This window comes from Schistocerca nitens, chromosome 6, assembly GCF_023898315.1.
Source record: "Schistocerca nitens isolate TAMUIC-IGC-003100 chromosome 6, iqSchNite1.1, whole genome shotgun sequence".
Classification (NCBI taxonomy): Eukaryota; Metazoa; Arthropoda; class Insecta; order Orthoptera; family Acrididae; genus Schistocerca; species Schistocerca nitens.
The window spans coordinates 699,623,386-699,645,021 of NC_064619.1; the positions used below are offsets into that span (position 1 = coordinate 699,623,386).

Sequence of the window (21,636 nt, forward strand, 5' to 3'; positions counted from 1 at the left end):
GATGACCTCGCTGTCTTGTCTCCTTCCCCAAAACAACCCAACCCAAACGCTGCACCGTGCAATGTACTTACGGGGAGACAGACGCAACTCTTGAATTCCGTCGCCTATAGATCATACACGGCGGTTCTGTGCCCGCGGATAAATCAAGAAAATTCGCAGGTTTACCCCCACGCACAAACGGACACGGCCTGCGGGCGGATCGGAGAGCTAGGTTCTAGGGCGAGGTGACTGCATGGCGGCGAGTCCTGGAGAGCGCGTGCATGTGTCGCTGGCGGCCTGGCCTGTTCAAATGTCTGCACTTCGATGGAGGAGGTCGGCAGCGCGCAGTGTACGATCGAAAGACTGCATCAACACCGCAGAAAGCACGGTTATTACGGACACCAGCACACGCAGGACAGAACTGCTTCCTGGACGGCAAGTGCTGCTATTTATATAAATATCGAATATGCAGGTATTACAAACATGCGAAACTTCGAGAACCTTCCAGAAACGATGTGTCTGTGACCACATTTGAAATGACCCGCAAAACGCCAGACAGCGACGACAACGCTTACACATACACCCTTAGGCAAAAGTACTGAAGACCCTAGGTAACTTAGTGTTCGGAAAAATAAGAAAATTAAATATACGTAAATATTTAGTAGAGTTTATAATGTTTATTGGTAACACAAAATAAATATTTTGTGGGCTCACCTTTTGCCCTCATTAGAGCATAAATTGTTTTCGGTAGATATTACACCAGCTTTTTACACTCTTCGGCGCTTACGGCGTTCCACACAAGGCCGCCTTAGCCTCAATTCTTCTTTTGAGTTACTGTGTGCCGCCTGACTTAGCGCTTCAATAAACCACATAAATGCTGTATGGGGTTCAGGTCAGGTGATTGGGCAGGCCATTCTAGAAGCTGGATATTATTTTCCCAACAAAGGCCATAACAGGGCAGTAAATCAGATTCTAGGACGGCTGTATACATCGTGGAATCCATGCGACCTTCACATACCACCACCTGTCCCATTTCTGCAGTGCTCATGCAGCACCAGATCATGACTGTTCCTGCGCCGTGTTTTACGGTAGGTACCTGACACTCAGGGTTATATTCCTCAACCATCCGGCGACGGACATATGTCAGACTTTATGTAACAAAAATCTGAATGTTAATAAATATTGTAGAGAATTCATTCATGAGCTTTTGTATTAATACATTTTTTCTACCCAAACTGGTATGTGTTAGAGGGTGAAGTTGACAAACCTACCTGAATGTTTGCCTCTTCAGGTCACACGATAGTTGACCAATCTCGTTCGGTGAACGTTTGGAGTTTCACAGTCCACTCATACCGTACCGCCGGCTGTTCTGGCCGGGCGGTTCTAGGCGCTTCAGTCTGGAACCGCGCGACCGCTACGGTGGCAGGTTCGAATCCCGCCTCGGACATGGATGTGTGATGTCCTTAGGTTAGTTAGGTTTAAGTAGTTTTAAGTTCTAGGGGACTGATGACCTCAGAAGTTAAGTCCCATAGTGCTCAGAGCCATTTGAACCATACCGTACCTTTCTATTCTTGTGAGAGAGCCATTGCTTCTTCCTGGCTTTACAGCCTTTCCGCTCAGCACCGAGGTCTGGAGATGTTGTCTTCCTATCTTTTAGCGACTCTCTTACTATCATTTGGTCTTCACGGTCTGCTATGGTCCCTTTGCGTCAGGTTCTGGGCCTATTAACATGCGACCTGGTCGTGGCGAATCACTCAATAGCATATAGTACTGATCGGCGACAACATTTCACAGTTAACCGAAATCTCCATCTGCTATTTCCCTTGCTCATGCAAAAGCTTTAACTGTGCCGCATTCGTTTCTTTTAGGCATAATGCAGCAGTATCACGATATCACAAATCCGAACAGGAAAAGGGCACTAAGTACCGATACGTGTCGATAACATACGTCGATAACGAGCGAATGTAGCGAACAGATAAGTACACACAGAAACATTCGAACGACAGATTTTATTAGTACATGTGCTTTATTGGTGACTTTGAGGTGGATCACTATTTTTGACCCTCTTCGATGCCGTCATAATCCTTTTTAAACGAGAGTTTATTACTATTACTATTACGTACACCGCACGCGTGTAAAATTTCTAGGTTGATAAATACTTATGGCCAAGGGTGTACTAACAACAGTTCGCAGGCGGGGAGACAATCTAAGCTTTCCTCAAGCAGTTCTGGCACTACACATGTTTGCCGTTTTGGCACGACAGTTTCTTCTTGATGGCTATGTTTTATATAGGTGCTAAATGTTTAGACCGCCAGTGTTGGAAGCGGTCGGATGATGGAGGGACACATACAAAATTGTCAGGCGCTTAAGAGCGTGGTCATTAGCGCTCTATCCCAACATCGTGGTTCTCCTATTTGAGTACTTACTTTCGTTAAAACGAATAGCATAGACCATATAGCTACATCCTCAGTAATGGGAAAAATTCAGCTACAACCTCCAGTATCTCTCTTCATGCCGTTGTCATGTGTTAATCGAATTCATGAAGCAGCGGGCGGCACTCAGATGGTTGGTTGACTGCGGTCACCGTATAACAAATTAAAATCTTAGCCCACTTAAACGGGGCAGAAGTCCTGACGCCACACAAAACGTTAACAATTTGTTATCGTTTCGTCCTCGCCCGAAAGTCGTTCGGTAGACAAAGGCTTCCCTCCTCTGTCTTTTAAGACACATGACGTGAATGGGACGCCCCAAACATTGCATTCTGGTGGATCTCCCTGCCTCAGAAGACTAGCATGCGACTTTGGGCAGTGGTTCCCGCAGCGTCCGATACGAAGGCGAAAGGGGTTACTTACAAGGGAACCTCCCCATCGCACCCCCCTCAGATTTAGTTATAAGTTGGCACAGTGGATAGGCCTTGAAAAACTGAACACAGATAAATCGAGAAAACAGGAAGAAGTTATGTGGAACCGTGAAAAAAATTAGTAAAATATACAAACTGCGTAGTCCATGGGCAACATAGGCAACATCAAGGAGAGTGCGAGCTCAGCAGCGCCGTAGTCCCGTGGTTAGCGTGAGTAGCTGCAGACCGAGAGGTCCTTGGTTCAAGTCTTCCCTCGACTGAAAATTTTACTGGCTTTATTTTCGCAAAGTTATGATCTGTCCGTTCGTTAATTGACGTTTCTGTTCACTGCAATAAGTTTAGTGTCTGTGTTTTGCGACCGCACCGCAAAACCGTGCGATTAGTAGACGAACGGACGTGCTTCTCCAATGGGAACCGAATCGCAAGGTCATAGGTCAACCGATTCCTACACGGGAAAACACGTCTGATACATGCTACACGACACTGGTGACGGCATGTGCGTCACATGACAGGAATATGTTGTCGACCCACCTAACTTGTACACTTAGCGAATGGGTAAAAAGATTCTTCTACCTTGCCCGATTTAGGTTTTCTTGTAGATGTGATAATCACTCCCAAAATAGTGATGACAACGTAAGAGTTTGTCACATAAACTGAAAATAAAAAATTAAAATTTTCACTCAAAGGAAGACTTTAACCTAGGACCTCTCGTTCCGTAGCTGCTCTCGCTAACCACGGGACCACGGAGCAGCTTGCGTTCCAGCGTCTCTGATGTTGCCTATCTTCGCATGGACTACTGAGTTTGTATATTTTACTGATTTTTTTCATAGTTCCACACAACTTCTTCCTGTTTTCTCGATTGATCTGTGTTCAGTTTTTCAAGGTCTATCCACTGTGCAAACTTATAACTAAATCTGAGGGGGGTGCGATGGGGAGGTTCCCTTGTTAGACCCTTCTTGGAGATCGGGAGGAAGTGCGACACGGCCGAACCGTTGGTTAGACCGACCCCGGCTTGTTGTTGGCCACTTCCAGACATTGTCTGTCCCATCAGTCAACAGTCTCATCCACAACACGACAGCCTTTATAAAGGGACGTTAAGTTGAAGTCGCAGGCTGCTTTCGCTGCTTTTTAAGCATCTTGGTTCTCCTCGATTCCCCGTTTTCAGGGACCCAGCAGAATAACTCTTCGCTCTGGCTGTTCAGGAGTTGGGCATTGTCATCGAATAGTTGCTGAGTAACCTGCATAGCTCTAAGCGTCCATGTACACAAACTTCCCTCCACAAAGAAGTGTCATGCACTCCAGTGCCGAACTGACCAGACAGAGTTTCTGCATACAATAAACCGAGAAGTGACTTAGTAGGCATACTTTAATGATAAAATCTTGTAAGTTCACAGAACATCCTATGATTGTCCCCTTGCTTTTAACTGTCGGTAAAAATTACCATGTGCTCGTGAGACTCTGATAAAACGCCGTTAAACCACCATTGTTGGTCGGACACAAATCAGTCGTGGCCTAAAGTCGATTCAGAATAAGGAACCTCTCGTCCAGGGCGTTATGAATCATACGACCACCAATATGAATAACGTCCAAAACCATCTGTGTTTTTCTTCTCCACTCAGAGAAGCATTAAATAGTTCCCACCAAGAAAGAGATTCCAGCCGTGTGTAAAAGTACACCAGCGGCAAGACACCATCAATACCTTCACTACGCAATAACAATGGTGACGTTACGGATGACAGCGCCATTGAAACAGTGACTAAACAGTTTTCCGAAATTCCTTCGCCGAAGATAATGAAGTAAGTATTCCAAAATTCGAATCAAGAAGTGATGACTTCAGTAACTTTGTAGATATTCTCGGTATAGCGAAGCATCTTAAATTAATAAAGGGAAACCCTCCGGTCCAGATTGAATACCATTCAGGTTTCTATCAGAGTATGCTGAAACAATAGTTCAATAGAATAGTTTCAGACTTAAGCAATCATATAACGTTGATTTTACAGTAGGATTTTGGAACACATACTGTGTTCGAACATCAAGATTTGCGAACCAACACGGATTCAGAAAATGTTGTTCTTGCAGAACACAACTAGCTCTTCATTCTCGCAAAGTAACGAGCTATTAACAGCGGATGTAAGATTGATAGCATACACTATGTGGTCAAAAGTATCCGGACACATGGCTGAAAATGACGTATAACTTCGTGGCGCCCTTCATCAGTCAAGCTGGAATTCAATAAGGTGTTGGCACACTCTTGGCCTTGATAGCTTCCACTCTCGCAGGCATACGTTCAGTCAGGTGCTGGAATGTTTCTTGGGGAATTTCAGCACTCCTAAAGTGTTGTACAGGCTACAGGTCAGGACTTTGTACAGGCCAGTCCATTAGAAGCATGTTATTGTCGTGCAACCACTCCGCCACAGGCAGTGCATTATGAACCGGTGCTGGATCGTGTTGAAAGATGCAATCGCCATCCCCGAATTGCTCTTCAACTGTGGGAAGCAAGAAGGTGTTTAAAACAGCTTGTGCAGTGGTAGTGCCACTCGATACAAGGGGTGCAAGCCCCTCCATGAAAAACACGACCACACCGTAACACCACCGCCTCCAGATTTTGATGTTGGCACTACACACGCTGGCACATGACGTTCACCGGGAATTCACCATACCCACACCCTGACATTGGATCACTACATGGTGTACCGTGATTCGTCACTCCACACGACGTTTTTCCACTGTTCAGTCGTCCAATGTATACGCTGCTTACACGAAGCGAAGCGTCGTTTGGGATTTACCGGCTTGATGTGTGGCTTATGAGCAGCCGCTCGACCATCAAATCAGTTGCCATACCTCCCGCCTGTCATATAATGTCGTGGAGGCAGCACGGTTTGTTGATAGAACACTTAGAAAATGCAACGGATCTGCTAGAAAGACTGTTTTCATTACGCTTTTCCGCCCTGTAGATCAAAGAAGGGCAGCTCGTTTTGCATTACGCCGAAAAGAGTGGGGGGGAGGGAGTGCTACGCAGATGATAAGCGAAGTGGGGCGGCAATCATTAAAACAAAGGCGTTTCTCGTTGCAGCAGAATCTTCTCGTGAAATTTTAATCACCATCCGCCTTCTCGAAGAGTGAAATTATTTTGTTGGCTCCCACCAGGGGGAAATGATCATGGTAATAAATCAGAGTTCGCGCGGAAGGATTTAAGTATTCGTTTTTCCCGCGTGCTTTTAGTGTTGAACGGCAGAAAAAAGACTGAATGTCCGATAAACCTTCTGTCAGGCATTTAATTGTGAATTGCAGAGTAATCATGTAGATGTACACCTAAAACTGACTTTCCGTGTTAAAATGGTTATTTTATGAGAACTGTTTCATCACTTTATGCTCATACAATGCCCGAAAAAGTCCACTTGGAAAGACGACGTTGATTTTGATCGAATGGCAGCATATGCCACCTGGTGGATAGTAGACGTACTGATAATGGCTCCATCGTCGTCCGCCAACAACGTATTGACATAGCTAACACATAGCCAGTTGTCACCCTTTAACACAGAAAGCTCACAGCCAAATGGCTCAGTGTGATGCAAACATGTGAAGCAAGCAGGCAATCATCCCATGGAGACGCACTCGTCTTTCCTATGGCCAACTGAGTTGGAAAATGGTCAAATTGTGGTCTTCCAAGTGGTGGGATGGTTCTTCTGCCACACAAGTTGAGCTTGCTACGTCAGTTGTGCAACGATACTGGCATCAGTGGTCACGTGAATGTTCTCAGACCAATAGACGAGGTTCTGGATGTCCTCGCAGCACAGATGACCGCCAAGAACATTTGACCGCCAAGATCATCGTATTGGAAAGGCAGCAGTGGCAGATCGTACAGCTACCACAGTTAACAGGTCTTGTGAGCCCATAAATGACAACTCTAACTGCTGAGAACCGGTTATTAGCAGTGGGACTACGAATCCACACACCTCTGGCCCGTCTTCCACTCACGCCACATCATCGACCTGCACGGCTGGACTGGTGCTGCCAGAGGATTACCTGGAAGATGGAATGGCGCACCATGGTCTTGAGCGATGAAAGCAGATTCTACCTGCACGCAAGTGATGGTCGTTTGTGTATACGACTAGACCTGCTGGGCGCTGTCTCGTAAAGTGCATCCTTCCAAGAGACACTGGCCTCTCGCCAGCCTGGGATGCGAAAAGTTAAAACTGTCGTTCGCCTTTGATGTTTCTGTAGGGGACGCTAACCAGCGCTTGCTACGTGCTGAATGTAGTTCGACCCGTTCTTTTGCCCTTCTTGCATCAGGAAGGCGATGTGTTGTTCCAACAGGATAATGGTACTCCCAAGACCACGTGTGAACGTCAACGTGCTCTGCAAGATGCCCAACACGATCTCTGCCCAACACGATCTCTGCCCAACACGATCTCTGCCCAACACGATCTCTGCCCAACACGATCTCTGCCCAACACGATCTCTGCCCAACACGATCTCTGCCCAACACGATCTCTGCCCAACACGATCTCTGCCCAACACGATCTCTGCCCAACACGATCTCTGCCCAACACGATCTCTGCCCAACACGATCTCTGCCCAACACGATCTCTGCCCAACACGATCTCTGCCCAACACGATCTCTGCCCTTGTCCCCAATAGAGCACGCGTGGGCTATGATGGGACGAGAGTGGCTCGTGCGACCCGTCAACCAAGAGCCCTTCGTTAATAAGGCGAGCAGGCGTGGTATAATGTATCCCAGGACGGCAGCCACAATCTAAACGATCGACTGGATGCTACAGTCAGCAGCTGCATTGCCACCCATGGAGGCTACACAACGCATTACTATGGGTGTTCGAGCATGGGTCGATACCTTGTGCCTCATAACTGCTTGTGTTGTTGCTCTGTAAATGTAATCACTGTATTCACTGTTGCAACAATAAATCTTGAGTTTATTGAAAACCTCTGAAAGGGCACACACACTTTTTTCCGACAACGTGTTTGTGGGCAGTGTAACCTTTTTTGTTTGTCCCAATGTGAAACTTTAATCATTGCCGCTTTCAGATATCTGGCTGTTTCTTCATTAGAATAGGTCGTCACTACTCCCCACCCCTCCCCTCCACCGCAAAGACTTAGACATGAATAATTGCCGCTATTAGAAATGCATTGTGGAATGTATTGGCGCATGCTTTTGAGAGTGTTCTCAGCAGGCGCTACTACGGCACTGTTGTTTCTCTCCACAGGGGACATCAGGGACCCGCAAGCAGCAACTACGTGAACGGTTCAGAGATGGCTGCTTCGCTTCAGCAGAGGAACTTCGGAAGTGCCATTTCGCGGGACTTGCCCTGGCACCAAAGATCGTAAGGCTCTTTCCTTTTACTCTTTGTTTTCACTGCTATATCTGTTACTAGTGCAGGACGTTCAGGGGGGCGGATGTTAAAGAGGGGCGTGAAAAATCTTTAAGATACAAAGACCATAATTGTTGTGTGTGAATGAGACATTCCGTGATCAGGGGTCCATGTTAACACACTGCCCACAAGGTGGGGTGGAAAACCAACCACCTGTTCTACTTTCTGTAGTGCAAGCGGGATGTAGCTTAGGTCTTACCTTCTAGCCCGTCACAGTACTGGAGGGGTCGTGTGCTCCATGGTACGTACCACCCGAATGGGATTCCACTCGACCTTCTTGTTAATGTCCTTATAATCCACCACTACATACCCCTGTAGGATTGACAAGCAAATGTCGAAGGAAGGATACAACGTGAGACGTTAAAAGGGCCATGCCGAGTGCAGCACTGCTGTTATTAAATCAGCCTCAAGTTTGAGAACAGTTTTACCTTTTCGACCATTTTTGCACCTCCAATAGCAACAAAATACTTGTTTGAGGCTGATATACAACTTCCAAGTGGCGTATTGTATGTCAACAATGAGTTCAAAATGTTGTTTAGCTTTTTTCGCAACTCACTCGTTGTGACTTCGCAAATTTCTTGAATGATGAGGATTTGGAGAGGTTGCATACTGTTTACACTGTAAGGTTGCGTGGAAAATGTAAAAACCCTCGAAGCTATTCAAATATTCTTAGTTTTCATACGCGGACAACGAAAACGATTCGAAACGTTTACGTTGTCTGCAACGAGTATGTCATTGAATGATGCACGACACCTAGTTATTTCGTAGCTCTGCTTCAGAAATAGGATTGGTCATGAAGCACTATGAAAGATAGTAGTACACCAACCAACCTTCCCCATGGCTGGCTGTGACAATGCGTTTCCCTGTATCGCCATCACCACAGCAATCGCAATATGTACGTTGCTTCGCCTAAGTAAATCACCCGCTAATGGCGGTACAAGGTAAAAGTTACAGCATTGCGTTGCATGTCGGTGATCACTGTTACTGATTCCATTACAATCTTCTTATGGCATTCTACTGCGGCCGTAACAATTGTGGTATTTACCTTATCCACTGTAGTGACAAATCATTGAGAACTTTTCTTTCCCGCGCTGATAGATTGTTCCTGGTCGGTTTCGCTTCGCGCTGATTTCTTGATACATCGTGTCTTACACCCTTCGCGTGAACCATCGGAACAGGAAAGAAAACTACGTTTCTACGACACTGCTGATTTCTTCTGCAGGTATTTTCTTAGGTCAGTTACGAAATTAGTCAGTACAGAAGAAAGTCCTTGATAAAATTTCTTTAACGAGAAGTTCACCGCCGCACGTTTTGGGTTGAGGAATGAAGTGCTCTGAAAAGACGTCCTTCTCGAATAGCTTCAGCCATATCTATCCACTGTTATAAAGCTGGCTCCTCCATATCAGAGAACAAAGATCATGGATGTGGAAGAATGGCAATGCAAATACCTATACATCCATACAGTTAGGTTTTCCGAAGATCTCTTATGAATGGTCCTTCAATCATGAGTATGGCCATTATTCCATTCTTGTTTATCCTGGACTGTGTTCGCTTTATGTGGATGGCACTATGAATACCCAACAACACTAAAAAAAATTAAAGAACTACAGATTTGTCTTCCGCAGGTACACTAACTCAGCAAGACATCGTGCAATGTGTGGCGGATGGTACTTTGTTCTGTTATTACCCTTATCCTTTGCTTATCCCACTTTTGTGTCAAAAGAGGAAGTTTTCTTTCACGGTAGGGTGTGACCTCTAAAAATGAACTCTGTAGACTCTTGAGTACACTGGGCGGTCTTTCTTTCATCGACATCAGGTCAAAGATTCCAGATCGTCTCGTATATTTTCTTGGGGGCTATGCTGACCAACGTGACTCCCTCCTACTATCACTGCGCCTAGTTCCTTTCTATTCTTTCTCCAGGCCACTTGTTATTTGAGTTCGGCAGTTTACATTTGCACTATACCTTCCCAGAATTCTCCTGACATGGGTGTCCCATTCGCTTTCTGTACTACTGATACCACGTTAATTGTGATATTGTTTCGTAAGTGTTTAAATGACAGGCTGCTAAAGTCTGAAAGGTACTGCAGTCTAATACTGCTATGTTTCCCTTGCTTATCATCAGAACTGGCATTTTCCTCCTATTAAGAGGAGCAGTAACAAATCCAAATAACTATTGTATTACATGGCTTTCTACTCTAGTAATATGGTGAGCGTTTAATTTGTGCCTTTCCGTTATTATTTTAGACTTCTTTTAAAAAATTTGAACAGTGATCGTGTTACATGATTTAGAGTTGAAATATGAGTGAGAATGGGAATTAGTGAGTGGGATTTTAACAGCCTTTGTTATGCGGTTTATAAGTTTAATACTTCCCTAGCCATATTAGTCCCGCCATTCTACAAAGTGCACTAAAACCTTGCCACCGAACATCCTAAACGCCACGCCCCCGCATTTACCACTCTACTTACTGTTGCATATCCTTATCCTGTATGATGCTATTTTGTAAGCTACATGTGTTACCAGGTCCAGAATTAGAGAAGACTGATATGGCATTACATTTAGCTGGACTTTCTGCCCTAAAATACAGACTACCTGTCTGAAGTACAGTCAGTTGGGTACCTTAAATCATTTATTAATAATAAATTAGTCATTTTTTCCGAAATCAACCATAATAGTGCTTAAATTAAAAAAAACAGGAAATGGGTTTATAATTTGGCATTTCTTATGGCATCTAAGTACTCAGTCTTTCTTCCTAATATAATTCTGCTCGATCGGTATGAAGAAAACCATAGCAAACAACATAAGAATAGCACTGGTTGATGTATTTGTATATCCTCATGGTATACCTTGCACTAGTTCCTTGCGCTTACGGCTGTAGCTAGGAATGGGCCTTAGTTGTGCTAAAAAAACCTAACAAAAGCTTGACAGGCAGGAGTTGTATATTTCTGGCCGGACACGACCGTAAAAACGCCCGACATGTCAGACTAAATTCATTCGCCTGGCAACTCTAAGACCACAGTATCGTCAGCGTACAAGGTGACTGTTTTACTGAACTTGAAATTGGAAACAGTATCCATTCAAAGTCTGCAGGCATCAGTTCACTACGCCTCAACTACTTAAAAACCCTAGCTGTTAGCTTACTACCCACTGGTTACACAGACCACATGTTGTGAAACGAATGTATTAACGCAGTTATTAGAAACTGACATGAAGTCAGCGGTAACGACAACTATGCCATTATATTGACCCGGTGTGGGGGCTTACAGTTGCACAGCAGAAATGACGTCTCACTTGTTGCAATGTTTTGTCAGTCCGTTGCTAACTCGCCGGCAGTGCTGAAATCAAAGCTGATGTATAAATTTTCAGTCTGCCTTACATTGTGACACAGATTTGCTTAACCTCCGCTTGCAACGCGATATGTCGAATACCTTGTCTAGAAGATACGGCTACCATTTGTGAACAGAACTAGCAACCGTGTCAACGCACGCCCGCAGTTACACGTTAAGATACCGCCGTACTGACAATGAAGATGGACGCAAGCAGTACAGCGTTCAATCACAGATGGAATTGGTTGGCATTTATCATAAATAATCAGTACTATTAGCCGTTATTTCCCTGATTTGTCAGATCGATAAATAAATAAATTAAATAAATAAATAAATAAATAAATACTCTAAGTCCGTTTCAGTGACGAAGGAATATTTGCAGACGATGGATTCGAGCCGAAGTAAAATTTCTCCGACATAGTACAGAGCAAGCAATTAAATTAGCATTTGTTCCAACAGAACTGCAAAATTTGGTGAATGTTTCATGAGTATCTGTACTAAAAGTTGAAAGAAAGCCTTGAAGTAGTGATGAAAGTTGATCTTCGACTGAGGTAGCAATGGAAGCAGACGGGTGGTGTTGCTTGAGGAAGAATCTAAAAGTGCTTCAGAAAAGAGTAGTACCAGCTGTAACGGTAATTCCTCATTTTTTACTTTAATAAAAAACGTTCGAAAACACAATATTATTAGCTTCAATGTTGAAATACAATCATTATTTTACAAGTAGGGTTGCAAATTATTTTTCCAATTTGGAGTTTAGATAATTATTTCCGACAGTTAGCTATCAATATTATCAAAGCTTCTATAAATACTACATGAGGATCTCTGTAAAAGTCACTTCGTTTTGCAATCATTGGTTTGTATAAAAACATTGCAAACTCTTGTACAAATCTGTTCAAAGAAACTACTTCCTAAATTTGATATATTAGTGCAGCCTGTATTGACTAACAGAGTAGCCAGACAAGAGCGTAGTGTATCACCCATCCTCTTCAGCACATAGCTGGACGATGCAATGCGAGAATACTCCGATGGTGGACGCCCAGTTTAGTCATATTTCCGTGCGACACTTTTGCCGAAAAAGGTGACATAAAAAATAAAATTTTTGTTGGACACGATATGTGAAGGTAAGCCTCATATATCAACAGGAAAATATAAAGCCATGGGTTTTAAGGGGAAAGACCCGAAAGGATCAAACACGGTTTTTGATAATGAAATACTTGAACGGTTTAAATATTTAAACTAAAACCTGACACCTCATAAAAATACGACAGAAACACGCTGAGGTGACAGAAGTCACGGTGTGCCTCCTAATATAGTGTCTGACTTCCTTTTGAGCGGCACAGTGGCAGCGACTCCACGTGTCATCGCCTCAACAAATATCTGGAGGTCCCCTGCAGAAATATTGAGCCATGTTGCCTCTATAGCCGCCCATAACTGCGGAAGTGTTGACAGTGCAGGATTCTGTGCACGAACTGACCTTTCGATTAAATCCCACATATGTTCGATGGGTGGCCAAATCATTCATTGCACAAAATGTTCTTCAAACCAATGGCGGGCAATTGTGGCCCGGTAACATGGCGCTTTGTCATCTATAAAAATTCCACCACTGTTCGGGAACATGACGTCCATGAATGGTTGCAAATGGACTCAAAGGTAGCCGAACATAACAATTTCCAGTCAAATATCGGTTCAGTTGGACCGGACAACACAGTCCGTTCTGTGTAAGCACAGCTCGCACCCTTATGGAGCCACCACTAGCTTGCGCAGTACCTTGTTGACATCTTGGGTCATTGGCTTCGTGAGGTCAGCATTACACTCTAACCCTACCGTCAGCTCTTACCAGGTGAAACCGTGACTCATCTGACCAGGGCATGGTCCAATCGATATAGTCACGAGTCCAGGAGAGGCTCGGCAAGCGAGGTGCTATCAGCAGAGGCACTCGTATCGGTCTTCGCTGCCATAGCCCATTGACGCTACATTTCGACGTACTGTCCTAACGGATACGTTCGTTGTATGACTCACATAGACTTCTGCCGTTACTTCACTCTGTGTTGCTTGTCTCTTATCACTGACAACTGAACGCAAACGCCGCTGCTCTCGGTCATTAAGTGAAGGTCGTCCGCCATTGCGTTCTCAGTGGTGAGAGGTACTGCCTGAAAATTTGGTATTCTGGACACACTCTTGACACTGTTAATCTCAAAATATTGAATTCGCTAACGATTTCAGAAATGGAATGTCCCATGCGTCCAGCTCCAGCGGCCATTCCGCGTTCATAGTCTCTTAATTCGTATCATGCGGCCATAACCACGTCCCTGACCACAAATGACAGCTCCGCCTATGCAGTGCCCTTTCATACCTACGCGATACTGCCGTAGTCTGCATTTCGCTCTCCCACGACTTTTGTCACCACAGTGTAAAAAGACAGTAGGTAAATTTACAAATGTGCGTAGCTCAATAGGCGCTTGAAGAAAATGTGGGAAGAGACGCGATTGATGTTCCACAAGAGCATGGCTGTTGCTACTTTATAGTATGGAAGTGACTCAAGGGCCACATACAAAGAAGAGGCAGCAGAAATTAGAGTTCTCAAACCACTAAAACGATGTAGCGGACTCGCGAAAATAAAATGATTACGTGAACTGAACATCTACTAGTTAGAAAATAAAATCGATGATAACATTACAAAATGGAATGGACACATTAACTGGCTTAGTAGTCAAAGATTGCCTGTCACAAAATCCGGTGCTGAAGGGACAAGATGTCAAGAAAGTGCGAGCAAGAGACGGTTATAGCAACGGGAAATCGCTGACACTTCAATGAGTAGTAGGGGACAACTATTTTAGGTCGGTGCCAAACCTTGTTAGGGATGTTGCTTGACATGCAATGGTGCCCATTGGTAGAGGTGCGCTACAGTAGCGGGCAGAGACGCGGGCGTCCGGCAGTGCTCGGGCAGCTGGCTCCTGTGGGTTCGGAAGAGATGCGGCGGCCGCGTGTGTGTGTGAGGGATGGGACTGTGGGTCGCCTCCCCCCCCCCCCCCCCCAAACCCCCGACCAGCCCAGCAGCACAGCCCTTGACCCACATAGCTGACGCCGCGCCACAGGGGTGAACACGCGCTGCCAACCGCCGGAAGTGCCCAAGCGTAGCTTTCTCTTTCACACAGCCACTTCCGACCACAGCCGTCACATTTTTTCGTTTAATTTTCTTTTGCCTGTTACAATGACATAGAACAGAACGTCAGAGGGACAGGATAATGCTTCACATTTACGCATCGTGTATTTGGCAAGTATAAGTACGAGTCTCCGTGAATATACGTAACTACACATCAACATATCCGCAACATTAATGGATATACGAGGGTGGTTTGATAAGTCAGGTAACCAAGCAAAAATGTTTCGTAGACAACTCACTTCTCGACATAGTCTCCTTTGAGGGATATGCACTTAGTCAAGCGATCCGCCAGTTTTTTCATTCCATCAGAAAAATAGGTTCTGTGAAATTCTGCAAAATACACGTTGACTGCAACCACCACTTCCTAATTTGGTGAAAATTGCTTCTCAGCACTTCGGCCGCGGTGGCCGATTGGTTCTAGGCGCTCCAGTCCCGAACCACGCTGCTGCTACGGTCGCAGGTTCGAATCCTGCCTCGGGCATGGATGTTTGTGATGTCCTTAGGTTAGTTAAGGTTAAGTAGTTCTAAGTCTAGGGGACTGGTGACCTCAGATGTTGAGTCCCATAGTGCTCAGAGCCATTTGAACCATTTTCTTCTCATCAAGCCAGTGTTTCAACTTAGGATCAGGAAAAAAATCAGTTGGGGCCAAGTCGGGTGGGTAGAGTGCATGAAGAACAAATTCAGAGTCCAAAGTCATGTATTTTAGACAGTGGTATCGCTGATGAGGATGGTGCATTATCATGGTGAAAGAGCACATTCTGGCCTGCCAACCTTGTTCTTTTTTCAGCCAACCCAAGTTTCAAACGGCAAATAGTGTTTCATAATGGACCAAGTCACTGTTCTGACTTTTTTTCAAGTAACCTACGAGGATTATTCCTTGGGAATCCCGAAACACACTGGCCATCACCTTACCAGTCGACAAAATGATCTTCTTTCGTGCACTTTCACCAGCCTATGACCATTTTTTTACTGTCGTTTTGACTCTGGTGTGTAATGGTTCAGAATGGCAAATCTTCTGGAAAACCTGGAATTATTTGGAAATTACATTTTTACCTTGGATGAATCAGGGAAATCGCAGGGAATTTCATGAGTTCCATAACATCTTAGGGATTTAAAATTTTTTTGACATATCGTTGAAATTGAATTTTGTGTTTCACAAGCTTAATACTTCAAAGTACGTCAATCATAAGAATATTATTAGATATAAATTATTGATGTTTAGAAACTTAGGTAAAACTATTGCTTACGGTCGGCATACAGCTCATCTGAGAGGGAACAAATATTATTGTGGTATACTTCCCTAACCCCCACTCTGCTCTCAATTTCCATTAATTTATCAGGAGCTTCTTCCCCACATCTTCTTCTTCCCCACATCTTCTTCTTCCCCACATCTTCTTCTTCCCCACATCTTCTTCTTCCCCACATCTTCTTCTTCCCCACATCTTCTTCTTCCCCACATCTTCTTCTTCCCCACATCTTCTTCTTCCCCACATCTTCTTCTTCCCCACATCTTCTTCTTCCCCACATCTTCTTCTTCCCCACATCTTCTTCCTCCCCACATCTTCTTCCTCCCCACATCTTCTTCCTCCCCACATCTTCTTCCTCCCCACATCTTCTTCCTCCCCACATCTTCTTCCTCCCCACATCTTCTTCCTCCCCACATCTTCTTCCTCCCCACATCTTCTTCCTCCCCACATCTTCTTCCTCCCCACATCTTCTTCCTCCCCACATCTTCTTCCTCCCCACATCTTCTTCCTCCCCACATCTTCTTCCTCCCCACATCTTCTTCCTCCCCACATCTTCTTCCTCCCCACATCTTCTTCCTCCCCACATCTTCTTCCTCCCCACATCTTCTTCCTCCCCACATCTTCTTCCTCCCCACATCTTCTTCCTCCCCACATCTTCTTCCTCCCCACATCTTCTTCCTCCCCACATCTTCTTCCTCCCCACATCTTCTTCCTCCCCACATCTTCTTCCTCCCCACATCTTCTTCCTCCCCACATCTTCTTCCTCCCCACATCTTCTTCCTCCCCACATCTTCTTCCTCCCCACATCTTCTTCCTCCCCACATCTTCTTCCTCCCCACATCTTCTTCCTCCCCACATCTTCTTCCTCCCCACATCTTCTTCCTCCCCACATCTTCTTCCTCCCCACATCTTCTTCCTCCCCACATCTTCTTCCTCCCCACATCTTCTTCCTCCCCACATCTTCTTCCTCCCCACATCTTCTTCCTCCCCACATCTTCTTCCTCCCCACATCGGGAATAATCAGATTCCCCCGTGAGTTTTAGTAGCCAATCTGTGATGGGTCCAGATTTCAACAAGTCAGAAGTCTGCTTGCGGATTGCGACTAAACATAGCCAGATATTGTGTTGAAATGGTGTGCCAGATGTGCATTTCGTACACTGTGAGCCATCGCAGTACCCACCTCGCACGCAGCTTCTTCATAGCCAGTTCTCCCTATTATGCACTCGCTCCATTGAGAGGTCTACAATCTCAGGAATATCTCGAACATTTATTCGACGGTCTTGCATTAAAATATCACGGGTTTTGTCTGATTTCCTTTGTGCTGACCTCGATTGAACGGCTGGAGATCGTCTTCGGTGCTTGTCCGACCACGTTTCAATTCATTAAGGGGGATAGGACGTCAAACGGGCCGACTTGGAGCAGGAGAGGCATCACAGGATATTTTAATTTCCACTGTCTATACTTTTACAAATAAATTGATAAGACTTTGTCAGCATGACCAGGAAGGATTCAGAATTTACACTCACAGCAGTGGAAGTTCGAAAACATAACAAATTGTAACGGATGGGCGTGTACGCGTATGGAGACAACCTCATGAATCCATGGACCTTGCTGCAGGGGACCGTTCAAGCTGGTGGAGACTCTGTAGTGGCGTGTGCAGTTAGTGTGATATAGGACCCCTGATACGTCTAGATATGACTCAGATTTTGTCCGTCATTGAAGCAACCTGGAAACTTGAGTGAAATGATCCGCATGTGGAAATGCTCGTGTAAAAACTCCAACACAGTGTTTGCAGTATGTGACCTTGCTCCATCTTGCATGAACCACTGCGTGTTGAAGGGCAAGGTAGTAGCAAGAAGCTGTGGAATGTAGCTATTGCGAAGCATGCTCAAATAACGCTCGCTGTTCAGTTTCTTCAAAGAAAAAGGTCCAATAAGTCCGTGACTGGAAATTGCTGCCCACGCTGTAATCCTCGGAGCATAATGTTGTCGTTCATGAAGCACGTGTGGGTTTTCAGTGGCCCAAAAGCGTACATTTTGTTTGTTAACCACACCGTCTAAATGAAAATGCACCTCGTCTGAAAACTAAACGTTGTTGAGTTTCTTCCCTATCCTCCGCCCACTGAGCAAACAGTACTCTCTGCTGCTTGTGTTCTTCAGTGAGCTTCTGTGCACAGGTCATCTTGTATGGGTACATATGGAGGTCACTTTTAAGAATGCGTTGAACGGAGCGTCTGGATATTCAGAGTTGCGCTGCTGCCTTTCTACACGATTTCCTGGGACTTCCCTGTACAGCAACTCGTACCGCTTCAATATTCTCCGGCGAACAAATAGGCCTAGGCCGAGGTCGCTTCGCTTCCAATACTGTTCCTTCCTGTACAAATTTATCGTACAACCTGTGGATGGTCTCCTTGCAAGGGACCCATTGTGTGTTAAACTGTTGTCGAAAACGCCTCTGAGTTCAAATGGTTCAAATGGCTCTGAGCACTATGGGACTTAACATCTATGGTCATAGGTCCCCTACTTAAATCTGGCTAACCTAAGGACAGCACACAACACCCAGTCATCACGAGGCACAGAAAATCTCTGACCCCGCCGGGAATCGAACCCGGGAACCCGGCGCCTCTGAGTCACAAGGCTTTTCGTTTCATGAAAAAGTAACACAATTGCCGATCGTTGCTGTGTCGTCAGTCTTCCATTGTCAGCCATTGCTGCTTACTAGTCTCCCAGCGGCAGTATCGTGAATTACACGTCATTTCGTAACTCATTTGTTTTTCCAAGCTTTGCTGGTACTGCTGTAGAGATCCCAGCGGGATAAATAATGTGCGTCGTAAATTGTGAAAGAAACAATTGGTAACACATTTCGTGCGCCACCCTGTATAAGTGTAGGATCACTTGCGATGAAGGGCAAGTAGAATATCGTCGACATGCCGCTGTGCTGTAAGGGTACTGCAGATGACAGCCACAGGGGTCCTGCTATGAAAAGGAACGGCACCCCAAACTATCACTCACTGGTGTCGGGCCGTAAGGCGGGCGACAGTCAGGTTGATATCCCACCTCTGTCCGGGGCATCTCCATGTATGTCTTCGGCTTGGAATGACGTTGACTGGAGTAGAATTGTATTCAGTTGCGAGTCCCTCTTCGAACCGGCACGTATCTTGAGAGGTCCTGAACAGTTATGGAGTACCTAGCTGACTGTCGCCTGAGGTGCGGCTCGTGACGCAGGAGTGATGGGCTGGCGTGTCATTTCATCTCGTAATAGGATCCCTTTTGTTGTCATCCACGACACCCTCACAGCACACCGTTACTTCGACGATATTCTACGTGCCGTTATGTTGCCTTCGTGGCAACTGACAAGGAATCCTTGACTTCCATTTCAGCAATATAATGTTCACCCATCCCTTGCATACCGCTTGTCTTCGTGTTTGGCGAACTTTACCTCGGCGAGCAAAATCACCCGATACCTCCCCAGCTGAGAATGTTTGTAGCACTATTAGCAGGGCCCTCAAATCACCTCGGGATTTTGACGATCCCACGCACCGATTGTGCAGAGTTTGGCACGATACCCCCAACAACATTGTCTGTCAATGCGGAACCGAATAACTGTTTTCAATATGGCCAGAGGTGGAGCAACGCGTTATTGACTTGTTCATTTTGTGAAGATCTTCCTACGGAATTAATAATGCAATTGTTTGCCTGTACATGTGCACCACATCTGCCGATTTCCACGCCGTTCGAAACATTTCGTTGATGTAGATCTTTTCCTTGGTGCAGTTTCATACAATCTGAAAAATTTGCCACTAATTTGTTACGCTGTATTATTAATTTTGCTACGGTGTCGTCCATTTATTCTCGTATCAGAGATACAAATAAGTTAATACCAAGTTATTCGACCTACTGAATTAAATCCGTTCTCTTGTCCGACACAAACGCCATCGTTTGCGATTTTTTCTTCTCTGCCAAAAGTAATAAAAATGCGGTCATGCATCGCAATCTGCTCTTTCATGCACAGAACTAAGATTGAAAAAAATCTCATGGAGAGATCTCTCAGCTCTCACAGACGCTCTCGCTCTGTGTGTAAACGCTTCAGACATATGTCCTTGCAAAAATGAGTGTTATACAAAGTACTCCGCAAGTAAGTATCAGTGAAAATGCTCTACTAGTGTAAACGAATCTGCGATTACTGTCTGTAAGTACCAAACTATCGGAGACAAAAAACCCTCGCGTGGATCCCAGATCTTACTCTAGCCCATTCTTCGGCGGGCATCCTGAGTTCGAGGGTGGTTTATACGGTGGCGCACTGAAAGCTTTAGCTGGCTCCAGGCTACTACATACGGTTGATTGCTGCATCGAGTGGGGGGGGAGGGGGGGGGAGGGGAGGGTAGGGAGGGTTGCATGAGGTACGGGAGCTGTGTTCGTGCGTTGTCATCTTAAAGACAAACCTATGACCGAAATGCTGACTGTATGAGTGGGCAGTATCCTGTCTAAATACTGCGCAGCTCCTAAATTACCCCAGATAACGATCAGAGCCGACGAGGAGCCTGACAGTCATACTAGATTACGGTCCGAAACAGGATGCGCACATCCTTCCTCCTCAACGGCTTGTGTAACGGTGCAAAGCGATATGAAATGGAACTAACACGTAGGGTCAGTAGAATGCTTATTGGGAGAATTCTAGGAAAGTGTAGCTCATGTGTAAAGGAGACGGTGTATACCCACTTGTGACCCATTCTTGAGTACTGCTAGTGTGTTCGGAGTCACATCTGGTTGGGTTACAAGAAGAGATCGAAGCAATTCAGAGATGTGCTTCCAGATACGTCACCGGTAGGTTGCATCAACATGAGACTACTGCGGAAATAATTCTCGAAATAAAATGGGAATCTCTGGAAGGAATGCGCCTTTTTCCTTCGGAAATACTGTTGAGAAGTGTGTTTGCATTTGTGGTAGTGTGTAGGACAAGTTTACTGCTATTAACATACTTCACTCAGGAGTACAGCGAAGACAAGAGAAAAGAAATTAGTGGTGCTATGGAGGCATACACATACTATAAAATTTAAATTTGTTGTTGGGGGGATCTAATGTTCTAATTTGTAAAATTAGAAGCAAAGATTGCTTGATCTTAAATAGTTTTTCACGATCAGTTTAGGCAGTAACTAGCTGTCACAGATCTACAATGCACGGATAAAATAACGTTATGATGGTACAACACTTACACACAGGGAACCACGTTATCTCAGAAATATACACTACTGGCCGTTAAAACTGCTACACCAAGAAGGAATGCAGATGATAAACGGGTATTCATTGGACAAATATATTATACTAGAACTGACATGTGACTACATTTTCACGCAATTTGGGTGCATAGATCCTGAGAAATAAGTACCCAGAATAACCACCTCTGGCCGTAATAGCGGCCTTGATGCGCCTGGCCATTGAGTCAAACATAGCTTGGATGGTGTGTACAGGTACAGCTGACCATGCAGCTTCAACACGATACCACAGTTCATCAAGAGTACTGACTGGCGTATTGTGACGAGCCAGGTGCTCGGCCACCATTGACCAGACGTTTTCAATTGGTGAGAGGTCTGGAGAATGTGCTGGCCAGGGCAGCAGTCGAACATTTTCTGTATCCAGAAAGGTCGTACAGGACCTGCAACATGCGGTCGTGCATTA

The 21,636-nt window shown here is 45.2% G+C and overlaps 1 protein-coding gene across 1 annotated transcript in view; it reads left to right on the plus strand.

Annotated features, from left to right (window-relative positions):
- Positions 1–232: 232 nt before the first annotated feature.
- LOC126263576 (E3 ubiquitin-protein ligase TRIM71-like) overlaps positions 233–21,636 on the plus strand; it is a 72,193-nt gene continuing 50,789 nt past the window's right edge. Inside the window, exon 1 of the mRNA XM_049960669.1 lies at positions 233–312. Coding sequence (XP_049816626.1) covers positions 233–312 — 80 coding nt within the window. The remainder of the gene's footprint in view (positions 313–21,636) is intronic.